Here is an 18,491-nt window from a genome sequence, read left to right on the forward strand (position 1 = left end):
CTGCATCGTCAGCAATCTTTACACTCACTGAAGGCTCAGCTGGGCCGACTCAAGCGTGATGTTGTGACAAGGTGCAGCTCCTGTCTTGCTCATATGATCCTGTGCTCATTTCCAGTCCCCTGTTATTGTTTTTACTTACAGTATTGTGAAAGTGTGAACTGTTTTTCCATTAATCATAAGCTCAGGGGAAATTAGATCCATCTAGCATTTGATACTATGCGAGTGAAGGCCAGTAAAATTTATACCTCAGCCGACAACACTTCAGACTCCAAAACTGGATGAGCTGGCATTATTAGAGTAAACATGCAGAGCTTTGAATGTGTCTGATCTTACCTTATCTTACTGCATGTACTGCAGCTGTAGTTTGTAAAAGTGCTTCAGCTTAATACAAAATGAATTATTTATATGTGAAAACCGGAGGACTCAGTGTTTCTGAGCTCATGCTTTGGGGTCTATTATGGTTTGGGATTATTCCTTGCACCTGCCAGCAAAGCCAACATTGCGAATCACTCCCAGGATCAGAGTCTTTGCCTGTGCTGGAGCGAAAGGGGAACATCACCTTGGGTGGACTCTTCTCCCTTCATGACATGGTTGTGGAGCCCAGTCTATCTTTTAAATCTGCGCCTCCACCCACGCAGTGCACCAGGTAAATCCCACTGATCGTAACTGTCATCTCATTTCATATTCTGTGCAACATATTTAGAAACTTTGCAGAACTTACAATTAGGCTCCCATGACAATCTATGTCTTTTCCCTTTTTCAGATTTAACTTTCGGTCTTTCCGCTGGATGCAAACGATGATCTTTGCCATTGAAGAAATAAACAAGGAAGGCAAACTCCTTCCTAACATCACACTGGGCTATAAGATCTATGATTCCTGCAGCACACCCCACCAAGCTCTCAAAGCTGTGATGGAGCTAATGGGGCGCGAGAACGGTGCACATAAGATGAATAAAGGCACCTGTCGTGGGTCTGTGGCAGCAGTGGTAGGAGATGGAGGATCCACTCAGTCTCTTGTAGTGGCCCGTTTCCTAGGAATCTTTTATGTGCCACAGGTAAAGCCTGATAGCGGCATCATCAGTTGAGCCAGGCTTCCATCAATTTGTGATTAGTTTAAATTGTGCTCTCATCCATTTAGGTGAGTTATTTCTCCAGCTGTGCGTGTCTCAGCGATAAAAACAGTTCCCTGCCTTTTTAAGAACCATGCCAAGCGACTTCTTTCAGGTTAGAAGCAGTCTCCACTGCAGTAAATGTAGGAAGTCACATTATAAAATGATTTGAAGTGATGCAACCATCCCTACAGTATATTTCTCTGGCTCCTCATACTGTAGGTGCATGCACTAGTACAACTTATCAAGTATTTTGGTTGGACTTGGGTCGGTGTGGTTGCAGGTGATGACGCCTACGGCCGTGGTGGCGCCAGTATCTTTGCTGATGAGGTGCGTAGTTTAATCACTTTTTTTTATGTGCAGTATCTGAAGCCTCTGAGATTCAAAAGTGACCATTTGTGCCTGCTGTATGTTGCCTTTTATTCTCTTAGATAGTAAAGCTAAGTGCCTGCGTTGCCCTTCATGAGATTATCCCTAAGAACCGAGCGCAGGCTGTCATTTCATCTGTCATTTCCAGGATTCGAACCTCTGGCACTCGGGTGATTTTAGTGTTTGCTGTGGAACAGGATGCTGCTGTGTTGTTTGATGAAGTTCTAAGGCATGACCCTTTCATTAGTAAATCATCCTCCACAACATGATAGTATATGGGACATTGATGTATCATGTATAGAATTTAGGTTTTAAGAATGCAATTTTGCATTGCAATTTAGACAAGGGCTCACTGGGATCCAGTGGCTGGCCAGCGAAGCATGGAGCTCAGCTGCCGTACTCTCGACCCCCAAAAAGTACCACAGCATCCTCCACGGCTCTATGGGGTTTGCCATTCGTCAAGCACGCATGCCAGCGTTGAAAGACTTTCTGCTTCGCTTGCATCCGTCGAGCCCAGATGCCATTGAGGATCCATTTCTAAAACCCTTCTGGGAGGAGGTCTTTCAGTGTCGCCTGCTGGCTGAGTGTGAGGAAGGTAACGTTGGGGGTAAACCTCCGTGCTCTGGAGCAGAAGATTTGGCCAATGTTACTAATATTTATACAGATGTGTCACAGCTGAGGATTTCCTACAACGTCTATAAAGCTGTTCACGCTGTTGCCCGCGCACTTAAATCAATGACAAGCTGTGTGCAGGGAAACGGGCCTTTCTCCTCACAGGCCTGTCCTGATATGGGTACTATACAGACATGGCAGGTAGTCTCCTACATGTTCTCAGAATCAGTTTGAAAAGTTACACTAAAGTGATTTTGTCACATGTTCATCCTGTAGTTACTTCATTACATAAAACAAGTGGAATACTCAGACTCATATGGTGATGAAGTGAAGTTTGATGAGAATGGTGACCCAGCAGCCGTATATGAGCTGCTTAATTGGCAGTTGAGGAATGGAGAGATGGAATATGTCACTGTTGGCAAATATGAGCAGACGGCAACACCTGGAAAGCAAATACTTCAAATACAGCAGGAGATCATCATATGGAACAGCAACCAAACTGAAGTAGGGGTTAGGGGCAAAACGCTCCTTTGTTATTTTTATGGTGTGACTGTTTGGATGATGGTCGCATATGCGCCTGTGCTCGATTTCTCAGGTTCCCGTGTCAGTATGCAGCAGCATTTGTCCCCCTGGAACCCGGAAGGCAATCAGGCCTAACGTCTCTGCCTGCTGCCATGATTGTGTGGCTTGTGCTGCTGGGGAAGTCAGCAATCAGACTGGTGAGGAAAGTCTACTCGCCCACAGTGGCTTCTAGTATCTGTGCTGCAGGTTTCTCGTCTTTCCTTCAGATGCCACAGAGTGCCAGCGGTGCCTGCCTGAGTTCTGGTCCAACAATGAGAGGACACTCTGTGTCCCCAAACAGGTGGAGTTCCTCTCCTTCAACGACACCATGGGCATCATGCTGGTGACAATTTCCCTCACTGGCTCCATCTGTACTTGCATTGTCATGATCATATTCTCCCATCACAGAAGCTCTGCTATTGTCAGGGCCAACAACTCTGAGCTGAGCTTCCTGCTGCTCTTCTCCTTGACTCTTTGCTTCCTGTGTTCCCTGACCTTCATGGGTCGACCCTCTGAGTGGTCCTGCATGCTGAGACACACAGCATTCGGCATCACCTTTGTTCTCTGTATGTCATGCCTCCTGGGGAAGACTATAGTAGTGCTGATGGCCTTCAAGACTTCTCTGCCAGGCCGTAATATAATGAAATGGTTTGGGCCTGCTCAGCAGAAGACAATGATTTCATTGTGTACACTTGTTCAGGTGAGTAAAAAATTGAAAAAAAATACAATTGAAATTGATGATAGACGCTTTAAGTGTAATATTTCTCGCAGGTAATCATTTGCACAGTGTGGCTGGTTGTCGCTCCCCCAACCCCACATCGACTGATGCCACACGAGAGCTCTGTCATCGTTCTCCTGTGTGACGAAGGCTCACGCACGGCCTTCACTCTGGTCCTGGGCTACATCGGCGTGCTGGCCTGCCTTTGTCTCCTTTTGGCCTTCATGGCAAGGAAACTCCCAGGCAACTTCAACGAGGCCAGACTCATCACGTTCAGCATGCTGATTTTTTGCACTGTGTGGGCAGCTTTTGTTCCCGCATACCTCACCTCTCCAGGAAAGTATTTGATAGTCACAGAGGTATTTGCCATCTTGGCTTCTAGTTACGGATTGCTGGGCTGCATTTTTGCACCAAAGTGCTACGTAATCCTACTAAAGCCAGAAAAAAACACTAGGAAACACATGATGACCAAAGCTACCGCTGACAGATTTTAGGATTGTGCTCCCATTTTGCATTTTTAATTTTTTCCTATTCAAGAGTAAAATAAGTTATGAAAGTACAGTACCTGTTACTAAATATGACTAAATGTATTTGACCACTAGATGGTAGTAGTGTGCCGCTAATTTTTTCTGTATATTCAACATATCCCATGAGAAAATACACGCATGGCTCACACACACTGTTCCCCACAAATAAGGCCATGATATATATGGTGTTATTAGCAAAATCAGAAGTTTGACAAAAATATGTTGTATTAAATGATTTTACTGTCCTCTGGCTTTTTGGTTCTTTTTGAGGAGAGCTCATTGCAACATCTGAATGTATTTGGCAGCCATGTCTGTGCTGATGTGACCAGAGATAAAATTATGAGACCCAGGGTCTCTAAGGCAGCTCTGAGGAAATCCCATCTGTCATTGGTTAATTACACCCTCAAACTCTAGAGGCTGTTACATCTCCACATTACGCCTGGACGTTCACTAGAATAACAAGCCAAAGCCTCATACGTTATTCTGGCTGTCCACAGCTGCTCACAAGCAACCAGTGACTAACAACTGCTGAATGATCTGTTTATCCTCCCAAGGCAGAGGAATAGGTTGAAGGTTGAAAGAAAAGTCCATCAAGGACAGACAAGAGGAAAAGCGCTGGGGAGGATCAAATCAGCCAGCAGAGTTTTATCGACACTGTGATGCTTGATTGACATTTTCCAAGCTTCTTACATACACATTTCATTTTAACAGTATCTTTCTTATCTGTATCTCTATTCTCTGTCTGCTACATTACAAACTCCAGTTGCTGAGAGCAATCGCATCGATTTTACTTCAAAGTACACAGCTTGTCTCACTCTGGAGAGATCCTTTAGGTAAAAGTATCGTTAGCTTGATTTCATTACGGTAGCCAAAATAAATCAGCCTGGGTTTAAATAATTAATTTGGTTTGAATGAGAAAACAATGTGCTGTGTCTCTCAAGAGTGAGTAGAGGAGGATCACATGAAGAAAGATGACTTGCTGACGCTGTAAAGATAAACAGAGTAGAAGGTGAAGATGGAGGCCTGACGCACGTTTACACAGCTATTAAATAACTACTGCCATATATGCACGAATACTGACCAGATGCTTATCTTTAATGACAAAAGACATGTTTCAACACAGGGACTCATGAGGGGTTAGCTCAAGTTTATAAAAATAGCACCAAAAATTTTTGTGATGGTTGTGTGATATCTGGAGTGGTGTAAAAAAAGGTGATGAACTAACAGTAACACTTTAGATTCCAATGGCCCAACAATTGATTCTTAGGCCTAAAACTCTGGAAAAAAGTTGATAGAAATATGTAGAAATGTTTGGAAACCTTTTAATTTCATTTGAAATTTGGGTTACATCATATTTTTTTACTCACTAAGGTGTGTTTTACACAGTATGCGTGATTCTACAAAAACATCTTTTGACCTATCTGGCCATGAGATGTTTTTTGGTGTTTTTCCCAGGCCTCATAAAAATAATGAAACACTTTGGGGCAAAGATACAGAAGAGGAGGCCGAAACTCGAGGCCAGGATGGCAAAGATCTCCACTGCGACAGTGTACTTCCCAGGAGAGCTGATGTAGGCAGGCACAAAAGTCACCCAGACGGAACAGAAAATCAGCATGCTGAAGGTGATCAGCTTGGCCTCATTGAAGTTGTCGGGAAGTGTCCTTGCTAGGAAGGCCAGGAGGAGGCAGAGACAGGCCAGTAGGCCCATGTAACCCAGAACAAGTGAAAACGCCACCACTGATCCCATGGCACATTCAAGGATGATCTTCGGTCCCCACGTGCCCATAGTGTTTCTTTCTGCAGGCTGAGGAGGAGCCAGCGTCAACCACAGAGCACAGATCAGCACCTGACAACATGAAGTGACTTCATCAAACAGAGCACAAGAAAATTGAAGCAGATTTAATCTAAGATGGAAACATAACTTGACTTTGAGGAACAAACCATGAAATATAAATGAAGTATTGCAGAAGCATTACATCAGTATATTTAATAGAGTCACCTGTACCAGGGTGCAGATGGAGATACCAAGTCTCTGCTGAGCAGGACCAACGTAACGCATTAGTGTTTCCCCAGGCAGCGTGGAACGAAAGGCCACCAGGACGACCACAGTGCGACTCAGCAGACAGGAGATACACAACACAAAGCTGATTCCAAACAGTGTGTGCCTCAGCATACAGGACCAGGCTACTGGCTGTCCAATGAAAGCCAGCGCACAGAGGAAGCACAGCTTGAGCGACACCAGGAGCATGAAGCTCACCTCGGAGTTGTTGGCTCGCACCTAAGAAGGCAAAAAACTTATATATATAAAGGCATATATGTTGATGTGAGATCATTTGGGATTGTACTCAACTCTACCAAAGGTGTGTGTCGGTAGTAAAGAAAGGTGGCAAATGTGGCAGCTGTCAGTGCTGTCCCAAGAGCTGAGACCAGAGAAAGGATGATTCCCATGGTGTCACTGTAAGAAAGGAAATCCACCTGCTGGGGAACACAGACTGTGTGGGTTGGGTTGGACCAGAACCGCTCAGGACACCGAACGCACTCCAACAAACCTGTTAAGAAAATAATAATAATAGAATAGTGTTACTCTGTGAATAATATGCATGCAAATAATATGTTTAAACTAACACAACTACCGGTTTGGTTGCTAATGTCTCCGTCGGCACAAGGCAGGCAGTCAAAGCAGCACACAGGTCTGCTTCTCTGCACAGCTCTGCGTGTTCCAGCGGGACAAGGGCTGCTGCACACAGACACAGGCACCTACAGTAGGTACGATCGGGCCATGAAGTCATTCAAAACATGAGTAAATGAGCAAACAGGCCAGATTACAAACATTTTATATATTAAAAACCTTTGCCTCTTTTCCGCTGCCTCCTCCCCACAACACTGCCTCCATGTTGATGTGAAAACGATCAGACAGAAAATGTCCCACAGTGACAAACTCTCCTGCTCCCTGAGCTGCCACGTGCCAGTTAATGATGTCATACGAAGCAGGCGGGTCTCCGTTCCTGTCGAAGTGCATCCTTTCCTTCAGAGGTGTTGAGAAGTTCACCTTTTTCAGGTAGTGAGCTATCTGAGGCGGAGGAAGATGCTAAGTATGAAGCACACTAGACTCCTCAACACTGCAGACGTTCATTTACCTCCACAGGCTGCAGACTCCACACATCAGGACACCAGCATTCCAGGAAGGGACCTTTTCCAGGTTCACAGGCCAGCATCTCTCTAACTGCATTAGCGATAGCATACACAGCCTTGTAGACATTATAGGTGATTCTTAGTTGAGACACATCTGAGTATAAACTCTCCCCAATGTCTTCAAATCAGTAATTACAATAAAGAGGAAAGACAACAATATACATTTTAGTTAATAAAAGATTAATTATTATAGATATGTTAGATCAAACAATGCTCTGTTCACCTATGACCTCTGAACCTGAACACACTTTCATCCCCAGTCCAGCACTAAAAGAGCATCCAAACAGTGATTCCCAGAGTTCCTTCACAAAAGGGTCTGAGTTGGATGAACTGGGATGAAGACGAGCCAGAAAGGATCCCAGTCCAGGAATATCTGCCCTTCGAAGAGCAAATCCTAGAGTCCCAGCCAACGAGGGAACGTAACGAGGGACCGAGAGGACGCTGTATGTAATCCAGGCGTCATTAGCAACCCACTGTTTATCTGTCACATTCTGTTCAACCACTTCATCAAACAAAGCCTGAAAATGAAGAGCAGTAAATGAATCTAGTTTCTGTAACCTCTATGTTTTTACAAGTCAGCATTACAGCTCAAGGCATTTATCCTTGAAATACCTTTGCATCCGGATCTATAAGGAATGTTACCACCACCGTAGCTGTTGATTTCTTAATGGTGTCAACAACCTTTTGCATTGCCATCTTTGCATAGTCCTTTTGATAAAAAAAAAAAAAAAATTAAGAACAGAACAGCAGATAATAAGAAAGAGGGAGAAAGAGACAATGTTTTTGTTTACACTTTTGAAATTAGTCATTAAAATACCTTTGGAATGACTTCATGGAAGGCAACGCACACTTCCGTTCCTCTGAGTGCGTCCATTAACATCTGAATCCCGAATCTGCCAAAATCGTCATCTGCAGAAACCAGCCCCACCCACGTCCACCCCATCAGGCGCAGCAGCTCAGCCATGGCCCTCGCTTCAGCAGCATCGCTGGGCATCGTGCGGAAGAACAGGGGATACCTCGTCTTATCACTCAGACACCCACAGGAGGCTAAGTAGCTTACCTGGGAAGGGTGTTTGGTTATTTGGTTCACACAAACAGAGAGAAGCAGTGAGTGAAATACTAAAAATGATTTACACTTAATTAATGTACAGTAACAGCCCCAATGAGCTAAGCTTGACTCATCTTAGCTCTCTAATATGTATAAACATAAAAATATATATAACTATATATATAACTATATATATAACTATATATATATATATATATATATATATATATATAACTATATATATATATATAACTATATAATTATATAACTATATATATATATATATAACTATATATATATAACTATATATATATATATATATATATATATATATATATATATATATATATATATATATATATATATATATATATCTATCTATATATATATATCTATATATTATATATATATATATATATATATTAAGTTATGAAACAATATAAAAAAGTTATGAAACAGTGTCTTTTGTCAGTGGGGATTGTGGGAGGATAACGTTGCTGGAGAAAACTATCACTAACCCAGGCAAAACCTGGCAAATAAACATAGACAGCTGGAGTTAGACCTACTGAGATTTAAATCCTTGAGCTGCAGTATTTTCTGTGAGGCAGCACCGCAGAGTGCAGCAATACAAAAATGACATATGACGCAATACAGCATTTCAAAACAAACTGTGTACATCATTGTTCAGTACATCGTGTGTTCTCACCATGGGTATATCAAACACCCAATAGTGTTTGCCACAATAATGGAGGCTGAGCTGCGGGAATCACCAACAAAAACGGGCACCGTGGGCACAGATCCACATTCTGAAGCAGACAGATTGGCGTCCTGTCCAGTTACCATAGACATGGCGGCTAACAGCGTGGTGCGCTCAGCTAAACACGTGTCAGACACCAGATATCCAAGAGTGAAGTTGGGTAGAAAGTTTGTGTTATTATTAATTTCCTCCACAGCAAAGATCATAGCCTGAAGCCAACGGTAAGCTCTCTGGTTAAAACTGCACACAGGAAATTTTGACATGATGACTCAAACAAATATCACATAAGGTGATATTTCTGTCCAACAAAAATGTTAAAGATCATACATTTCACAAGAAGCATTCTTCAGTTTATTACAAAATTCCAGGTCAGGCTGAGGTGCCTTCACGTGAACAGGGAACAGACCTCCGATCACTAAGTCCCCTGCTTGATAAACACTTCCTTGGGTGGACTTTACCATCAGCTGACAGGACTCCCCTCCTTGAACTCTCTGGCTAATTCCAGCCAGGCAGCAGAGAAGCAGAGCCCAGATGTGCATCGCTCTGAGTGCAGTAAGAAAGGAGGACAAGGAGTAAACACCTCTGATTAGTTAATACATGAGACACTAACATGCAATTACAGGAAGATAAACATGATAAAACAAGAGTTAAATATTATACCTAAACTTGTGTCACTTGTGTGACTTGTCTTGATGAAGCAGAGCTAATAGTGAAAAATTGAAAAATGCAAATATAGTGTTGTATTAAATCATAAAACAAAGACTTACCTCAGCTCAGGAGCACCTGCTTTGATTTAAGTGGTTGTTGCACAGTTCTTGATACACTGAAGGCAGGGATGATGCAGCTGATATAGAGAAACCACTACCACATAGGAGAGAAATCAGATTCAAGCTGAGCAGGATGGGAACATGACTTGTTATTGAAGGGAGAGGGAATGTGAGACAAACAGATGTAATGGAGAAAAGCCCAGGTGTGTTCATACAGATCGCCAGGGATCAACGTTTCAAGATTAGTGATGCAACTGCAATTCAATTTACTATCATGTCCTTTTACTACCTCCTGCATGAAAAGTTTTGTTTAGCTAATTCATTGGTTTTAAATGAATGTTAAATTACTGCGCTTTTGTCAGCAATATAAAAAAAACTGGGTTTTACTTTACAGATGCAAAAAGAAAAATGTCATATTTTTGTAGGATCCATTACAAGCACCAACGTCTACATTTCATAGACCATTTGTACAAACACCGACATCAAATGCACGTATGATGAAAGTCGATCACTTGTTGACAGTGTGAAGATAAACAAGAGGGGAACTGAAACACGTGTTACTCCAGCTACTCAATGTTGTCATCAGTGAGTATTTTTATGAGGTCAATCCCGACCAGATGTTTTACTTTAGTGAGAAAAGACTTGCCCCAGCAGAGAAACACGAGGGCTTACATCACTACAGTCAAGGGATAGTGTAGATATGAGTTGATAGCACAGGAACACATTTTGTATACTGTACAGTATGTTTAATATACAGTGTGTATAGGAAAACGTACGCTGTTAATGTGGATTTTAAAAACTTGACGATACGTTTCTTATTTTGACCTATTTCCAGACTGAAAAACTGAAGAAAGACTGAAGGTACTTCTGTTTTACTGTGTTTAGAACTAACCCCAGGAAATATTGATGCTATAAAATCCAACACATGTAAAACAAAGGAAAAGTACTTACATCCAAAGTCAATGAAAATGAAAACGTTGTAGCTGCAGTGTTATTGCATTTTATGGTGAAGGGAGACTAATGATGTTGCTCATCTGACAGTGTTATAGATGAGTGGTACTTGTCTTGCATCAGGACTTCATTATCTTCATGATAACGGCATTTGCGCCACATCCTTCACAAGCCTGCTCAGGGTTAGTATTCCCACCAGAGTCACTTTTACTCACACCTTCTCATACGTATTACTGTATGTGCTGAAAGCCGGTGATTCGCACCATGAGAACTGCAGCTATAACTAGAAGAGACCATTTATTAGCCTTGATTGTATGAGACAGCAAGCGATTGGAAGCTCTCAAAAAATTAAAGCAGCTGCAGTGACAAAAGCTTCTTTGCGATATGATGTGAGCCACTTTCCTGATCTAATTAGGTGCCAAATCCAAGTTTGGGCCAATTTGAAAATGAAGGATGGATAAGAAATGTGCTGACAGAACACAGCCGAGAGACAGTGATACCGAATTTTTACCCTGACTAATATGTGCTAGAGCAAACAATTCTCACATGCACTGACTGATGATGGATTATTTATAGCAGGCTGTCACACCAACTCGTGAGCTGATAGGATAATGAAATGTTTATTACCATTTATGCAGACAGACACATTCAACAGTAACAATTTATGTTGAAATGTAACCTATGTTTAAAATTAATAATATAAATTTTCCCACCAGTTGTTTCCTATTGCATTTCTATAACTTTTTTTGTAAAGAAGATGTACAGTCATTTACATTATGTGATTAGTGATTTTCAAAACAACAAGCTCATACTTCTCCCTTCTTCTTTTATTTGCTTTGAAAAATGGTGTTAGATGGTGATGTGAGTCTATCAGCGGGAGTCCCCCAATCAAATCGCTCGTTGTTGGGCACATTCCTCATCCAGCGACTCTAAATTGCTCGTAAATATGAGGTTGCATGAGTGAATGTCCCATTTCATATTGTGTCAGCGTTTCCTCTTTGGACTGGGACGTAACAGCCCATAAACAGTAAGCCACTGTCACAAGCCTGCTACAGCACAGCAACGTGTCGCTGTAATTGCTGTGGTATTTGTCAGGCACAGTACCAAGGTCTCAAAATGTAGCGTGAGATGCGAGGTGTGCTCACGCCGCCTGTATATATGGTACAGTAAGCACTAAGGTGTTAAGGGTGAATGGAGAAGGTCCAGGATCTGCAGCGGAGGATGTGTCAGGGTCTGAGGGACAGATGCTTTACATATGGTGCTGTTGATGTCTTCCAGTTCTGCTTCTCCCTGGTGTTACATGATGGGTTTGAACTACATGACAGGAGAGCATGTATCTGAGCCATGCACTTGGAAGGATGTGTGCCCACCTGTCCCTTTAGAAGGTACATTACGTTTTGGATAGTGTTGTCCGTAATTTGCCCAAGCTAATGTTGATGAACAAAACACCTTCAATCCATTGCTGTGGATTCAGGAGGAAAGAAACAAGCTCTGAAAAGAATGTTGAAAACAATGGAGTTGTTTAGAACAGAGTACTAGTAGTACCTAGAATGTGTGTTCACCAGAACTCTCACATCGCAGCTGCAGGAGCTTGTAGTGCTTTCAGAAGAGCTGTCTAATGTGCCTTCCTCACTTACAAGTGTGATCACTGGATTTGAAAGGTATTTTTAGGAACACATTTAATGCACTCAGTGGAGTTCATTTTTGACGTCTTAAACCAATCAAGTGCACCAGCGTTTACGTAAGTGTGTTACATTTAAAATAAAGCCTTTTACAATACTTTTTTATTGGTAGTCTGGTTAACAGGACCTGCCAAGAACCAAAATCCCAAAGTAGAAACTACAAGATTGAGCTTGGCTTTTGTTTGAACAGAAACATTTCTGGTGCACCAGCCCCTAGAGGTGAGAGCTGCTACAGTATGTCTCCTATGAAAGAATGAGAAAGTGTCCCTGTCATCACTGGTAAGTTTAGAGTTTCACAAGCTTATCACGCTAAGCATCACAATGCTGACACCACAGCGCAGCTAAAGTTGTGCTGAGGGAGTGATGTTCTTACAGTAAAGTATGGTAGTACAGTTCCTTAAACACTGCAATTTGAATACAGGAACTGTAAGATAGATGTTGTAAAGCTCACATGAATGGTCACATACAGTATGAGAAATAAAGTCAGTTTAGGAGGATCACACAGTTCCGTGTTTAAGTTTATACCTATTTAAAATATCCACAGCAGGATCTGATTATGGCATATGATCTGCTGTTTGGGATGTACCCACATGTGCATCTCTTTTATCTGTGTTTGGAATGTGCTTGTAAAGTTTATAGCACATTTCAAAGCATTTAGGGCAGTGATATATGGAACTAAAGTATTCATTTACTTTTTCCTTGCTGTGTTTATTTGCTTTATTGTCATTCGCTCTGAATTTATTTGCATTGCAGTGCACAGACATAAGCTCTGCTCAGCTGCAAGTGTTGAACCACATGGAAAGTTGTCACGCAATGATTTTCTTGATTACTAACATATTAAGGTCAATACTATGACAGTAAAAATTCATTTATTATTTTTTCTCTTTTACATGCAATTCTAGACACCAAGCATTTTATAAAAGTGGATGTTTGATTAAATCTGTCAATTATTGTCTCATGTTTGAACTATCTGGCCATCAGATGTTTTTTGGTGTTTTTCTCAGGCCTCATAAATATAATGAAACACTTTGGGGCAAAGATACAGAAGAGGAGGCCGTAACTCGAGGCCAGGATGGCAAAGATCTCCACTGCGACAGTGTACTTTCCAGGAGAGCTGATGTAGGCAGGCACAAAGGTCACCCAGACAGAACAGAAAATCAGCATGCTGAAGGTGATCAGCTTGGCCTCATTGAAGTTGTCGGGAAGTGTCCTTGCTAGGAAGGCCAGGAGGAGGCAGAGACAGGCCAGTAGGCCCATGTAACCCAGAACAAGTGAAAACGCCACCACTGATCCCATGGCACATTCAAGGATGATCTTCGGTCCCCACGTGCCCATAGTGTTTCTTTCTGCAGGCTGAGGAGGAGCCAGCGTCAACCACAGAGCACAGATCAGCACCTGACAACATGAAGTGACTTCATCAAACAGAGCAGGATAAATAATTGACAAAAGGAAACTGAAGCAGATTTAATCTAGATGAAAACAGCAGTTGATCATGGAATATAAATGAAGCATTGCAGAAGCATCACATCAGTATATTCAAAAGAGTCACCTGTACCAGGGTGCAGATGGAGATACCAAGTCTCTGCTGAGCAGGACCAACGTAACGCATTAGTGTTTCCCCAGGCAGCGTGGAACGAAAGGCCACCAGGACGACCACAGTGCGACTCAGCAGACAGGAGATACACAACACAAAGCTGATTCCAAACAGTGTGTGTCTCAGCATACAGGACCAGGCTACTGGCTGTCCAATGAAAGCCAGCGCACAGAGGAAGCACAGCTTGAGCGACACCAGGAGCATGAAGCTCACCTCGGAGTTGTTGGCTCGCACCTAAGAAGGCAAAAAACTTGCATGTACAGTATGTTGATGTGAGATCATTTGGGATCGTACTCAACTCTACCAAAGGTGTGTGTCGGTAGTAAAGAAAGGTGGCAAATGTGGCAGCTGTCAGTGCTGTCCCAAGAGCTGAGACCAGGGAAAGGATGATTCCCATGGTGTCACTGTAAGAAAGGAAATCCACCTGCTGGGGAACACAGACTGTGTGGGTTGGGTTGGACCAGAACCGCTCAGGACACCGAACGCACTCCAACAAACCTGTTAAAAAAATAATAATAGAATAGTGTTATATATGCGTGCAAAGAATATGTTTAAACTAATACAACTACCGGTTTTGTTGCTAATGTCTCCGTCGGCACAAGGCAGGCAGTCAAAGCAGCACACAGGTCTGCTTCTCTGCACAGCTCTGCGTGTTCCAGCGGGACAAGGGCTGCTGCACACAGACACAGGCACCTACAGTAGGTACGATCAGGCCATAAAGTCATTCAAAACATGAGTAAATGAGCAAACAGGCCAGGTTACAAACATTTTATATATTAAAAACCTTTACCTCTTTTCCACTGCCTCCTCCCCATAACACTGCCTCCATGTTGATGTGAAAACGATCAGACAGAAAATGTCCCACAGTGACAAACTCTCCTGCTCCCTGAGCTGCCACGTGCCAGTTAATGATGTCATACGAAGCAGGCGGGTCTCCGTTCCTGTTGAAGTGCATCCTTTCCTTCAGAGGTGTTGAGAAGTTCACCTTTTTCAGGTAGTGAGCTATCTGAGGCGGAGGAAGATGCTAAGTATGAAGCACACGCGACTCCTCAACACAGCAGATGTTCATTTACCTCCACAGGCTGCAGACTCCACACATCAGGACACCAGCCTTCCAGGAAGGGACCTTTTCCAGGTTCACAGGCCAGCATCTCTCTAACTGCATTAGCGATAGCATACACAGCCTTGTAGACATTATAGGTGATTCTTAGCTGAGACACATCTGAGTATAAACTCTCCCCAATGCCTTCAAATCAGTAATTACAATAAAGAGGAAAGACAATAATATACATTTTAGTTAATAAAACATGAATTATTATAGATATGTTAGATCAAACAATGCTCTGTTCACCTATGACCTCTGAACCTGAACACACTTTCATTCCCAGTCCAGCACTAAAAGAGCATCCAAACAGTGATTCCCAGAGTTCCTTCACAAAAGGGTCTGAGTTGGATGAACTGGGATGAAGACGAGCCAGAAAGGATCCCAGTCCAGGAATATCTGCCCTTCGAAGAGCAAATCCTAGAGTCCCAGCCAACGAGGGAACGTAACGAGGGACAGAGAGGACGCTGTATGTAATCCAGGCATCATTAGCAACCCACTGTTTATCTGTCACATTCTGTTCAACCACTTCATCAAACAAGGCCTGAAAATGAGATGTGGAGTTAGTGCATCTAATGTATGTAACATCTATGTTTGCATCATTTAAAGACTTTTAAGGTTCGAACCTTTGCATCCAGATCTATAATGAATGCTACCACCACTGTGGCTGTGGATGTTCTGATAGTGTCAACAATCTTTTGCATTGTCATCTTCGCATAGTCCTTTAGATAAAAAAGAAATTTAAAAAGACAACAGCAGATGGTATGAAAGCAGTCACGACATTTACAGTACTGTACCTTTGGAATGACTTCATGGAAGGCAACGCACACTTCCGTTCCTCTGAGTGCGTCCATTAACATCTGAATTCCGAATCTGCCAAAATCGTCATCTGCAGACACCAGCCCCACCCACGTCCACCCCATCAGGCGCAGCAGCTCAGCCATGGCCCTCGCTTCAGCAGCATCGCTGGGCATCGTGCGGAAGAACAGGGGATACCTCGTCTTATCACTCAGACACCCACAGGAGGCTAAGTAGCTTACCTGGGAAGGGTGTTATTGGAGAGTGAGAGAAGTGGTGAAAAAATAGACTTATCTTAAGAAAAACTACGGTATATTTAACCCATCTTAAGTATTTAGTACCAGTTTGCAGCTGTACAACTCCTAGAAATACAACTTTTAACCTTCACTAACACAGAAAGACTCAGACGAATGAACTTACACCAACAGTAGTGGTGTTTGAAACCTTCAGCAATATTATGCGAGGCACATGTCAACCACTGTGCAGCCCACAGTAGTAGAATATAAGGGGAATGACATGTCACAGCAAAGCTTACAAGCTCACAAATTGCGTAAATCACTGTTGCATGATGCAATACAGCGTTTCAAAAGAAACTGTGTACATCATTGTTCAGTACATCGTGTGTTCTCACCATGGGTATATTGAACACCCCAATAGTGTTTGCCACAATAATGGAGGCTGAGCTCCGCGGATCACCAACAACAACAGGCACCGTGGGCACAGATCCACATTCTGAAGCAGACAGATTGGCTTCCTGTCCAGTTACCATAGACATGGCGGCTAACAGCGTGGTGCGCTCAGCTAAACACGTGTCAGACACCAGATATCCAAGGGTGAAGTTGGGTAGAAAGTTTGTGTTGTTATTAATTTCCTCCACAGCAAAGATCATAGCCTGAAGCCAACGGTAAGCTCTCTGGTGGAAACTGTAGAGAATATAGAAATTATGGTGATTAACAACTGATTTCCAAATAAACAAAATACTAGTTAAGAATATCATACATTTCACAAGAAGCACTATCCTTTAGACCTCGAAATTCCAGGTCAGGCTGAGGTGCCTTCACATGAACAGGGAACAGACCTCCGATCACTAAGTCCCCTGCTTGATAAACACTTCCTTGGGTGGACTTTACCATCAGCTGACAGGACTCCCCTCCTTGAACTCTCTGGCTAATTCCAGCCAGGCAGCAGAGAAGCAGAGCCCAGATGTGCATTGCTCTGAGTGCAGTAAGAAAGGAGGACAAGGAGTAAACACCTCTGATTAGTTAATACATGAGACACTAATATGCAATTACAGGAAGATGAAAACAGAGCACAGGTTGAAAACTAAAGCATTACATTCTTTTTGTCTGCCACAAAGTTACCTCAGCTCAGTCACACAGCTGGACTGCCGACTAAAAGGGCTGTGGGCCAGGTCTTGACAAAGCAAAGGCAGGAAGGGGTAAAACATGCAGCTGATATACAGAAATCACTGCCACCTGGGAGATAAGGCAGATTTGCACTTGGCAGGTGGAGAAAATTAGTCTGTTATTGAAGGAAGAGAATAGACAATCACATGGCGGTAACACGGTAATGGAGAAACACCCAGGTGTGTTCACACGGATCGCCAGGGATAAACAGTTCAAAATAGCTGATGCAACTGCAATTTTATTTAGTATCAGCCACTGTATCTTAAGCTTTAAACAACTACTTTATGTATACAATAAAAATTCATCTGAATGAACTGAGACAACTTGAATCATCAAAGTCTTCAGGGCTGTTCCAGTAAATCCTGCAATCAGTCTGACCTCGAATCTGTCAGATTTCAGCATATTAATTAGGGGCCGTGTGGACATGTGAGGGAGCCTGTGAAGATGTTCAATTAGCTGAAGAAATAGATAAGAGAGGCCTATTAAAGATGAGAGGGGTTAGGGGGAGATGGAGAGAGCTGTCATTTTCAGGAGCAGGGCCTGTCAGTGACAAGTGTTCATTCAATTACTTCATGAGTGTCCTATTTTCTGTTCTCTCGGTCCCTCTCCGTTTTCTCATTCTCCCGCTGCTCTTTGCTTTCTAAACCAGCTGATCTCTCGTCTCTCGGCTCTGCTCCTTCACTCTTTGCTGATTGGTGTCCGGTGATTGCTGCCCTGGCCCCCCACTTCCCTCCCCCCCTCCGTCCGTCCGTCTTCTTCATCCGAGCTGAAACGAGACAATTAGTCCAACACGTCTGGGTTAACATAAGTCTAGTGAAGCTTAGTGCAGACACTGTGGGAACAAAGAGAGCGGAATATCTTGGCAACAAGAAGCTGGGGTTTTATGGGTGGTAAACCTCAAACCCTCCATCCATCCATCATCCTAAACACTTTTCTTGTTAAGGGTAGCAAGGCTGCTGGAGCCAATCCCGGCTGTCAGTAGGTGAGAGACTCGATTCACCATTCAACAACGCTCAACAAGCAGTACAGTAGATGCTCTATAAATGCTTTATTCTATTTTAAATGAAGCATTATTTACTTAGGGGGTTAAATTCTGTTTTAGAAACATTCCGTATCTGTTAATTCATTATTTTTATGACTTATAAAGTGGCTTTTATCTGCTTAACAGACAAAAGGAAACCGTCACAACAAGGAGAACAAAGAAGTTAACACGCAAAGACTAAAACTGCACAGCTGTGCAGGTGGGGGCGAAGGCAGAGTCAAAATAAACTTCATTTAATGTTGGATATTTGCTGCCA

At 42.8% G+C, this 18,491-nt stretch overlaps 2 protein-coding genes and 1 pseudogene across 2 annotated transcripts; 1 reads left to right on the forward strand and 2 right to left on the reverse strand.

Moving 5' to 3' along the window:
- The first annotated feature begins 440 nt into the window (after nucleotides 1-440).
- Nucleotides 441-3,863, forward strand: LOC114868436 (extracellular calcium-sensing receptor-like; annotated as a pseudogene).
- Nucleotides 3,864-5,291: 1,428 nt separating this feature from the next.
- LOC114868118 (extracellular calcium-sensing receptor-like) lies at nucleotides 5,292-8,082 on the reverse strand. Its single transcript, XM_055514139.1, has 9 exons — nucleotides 7,906-8,082; nucleotides 7,701-7,796; nucleotides 7,312-7,606; nucleotides 7,034-7,206; nucleotides 6,745-6,966; nucleotides 6,554-6,653; nucleotides 6,252-6,448; nucleotides 5,896-6,174; nucleotides 5,292-5,742 (listed from the first exon to the last, which is right to left on the reverse strand). The coding sequence occupies exons 1-9, from the start codon at nucleotides 8,080-8,082 to the stop codon at nucleotides 5,314-5,316; spliced, it is 1,968 nt and encodes a 655-aa protein (XP_055370114.1). The 3' UTR covers nucleotides 5,292-5,313.
- Nucleotides 8,083-13,163: 5,081 nt separating this feature from the next.
- Nucleotides 13,164-17,025, reverse strand: LOC114868115 (extracellular calcium-sensing receptor-like). Its single transcript, XM_055514273.1, has 11 exons — nucleotides 16,787-17,025; nucleotides 16,419-16,710; nucleotides 15,787-16,029; nucleotides 15,616-15,711; nucleotides 15,239-15,533; nucleotides 14,961-15,133; nucleotides 14,678-14,893; nucleotides 14,457-14,580; nucleotides 14,192-14,385; nucleotides 13,843-14,121; nucleotides 13,164-13,688 (listed from the first exon to the last, which is right to left on the reverse strand). The coding sequence occupies exons 1-11, from the start codon at nucleotides 16,996-16,998 to the stop codon at nucleotides 13,260-13,262; spliced, it is 2,553 nt and encodes an 850-aa protein (XP_055370248.1). The 5' UTR covers nucleotides 16,999-17,025; the 3' UTR covers nucleotides 13,164-13,259.
- Nucleotides 17,026-18,491: the final 1,466 nt, after the last annotated feature.

Source organism: Betta splendens, chromosome 13 (assembly GCF_900634795.4).
Source record: "Betta splendens chromosome 13, fBetSpl5.4, whole genome shotgun sequence".
In the NCBI taxonomy this organism is placed as follows: Eukaryota; Metazoa; Chordata; class Actinopteri; order Anabantiformes; family Osphronemidae; genus Betta; species Betta splendens.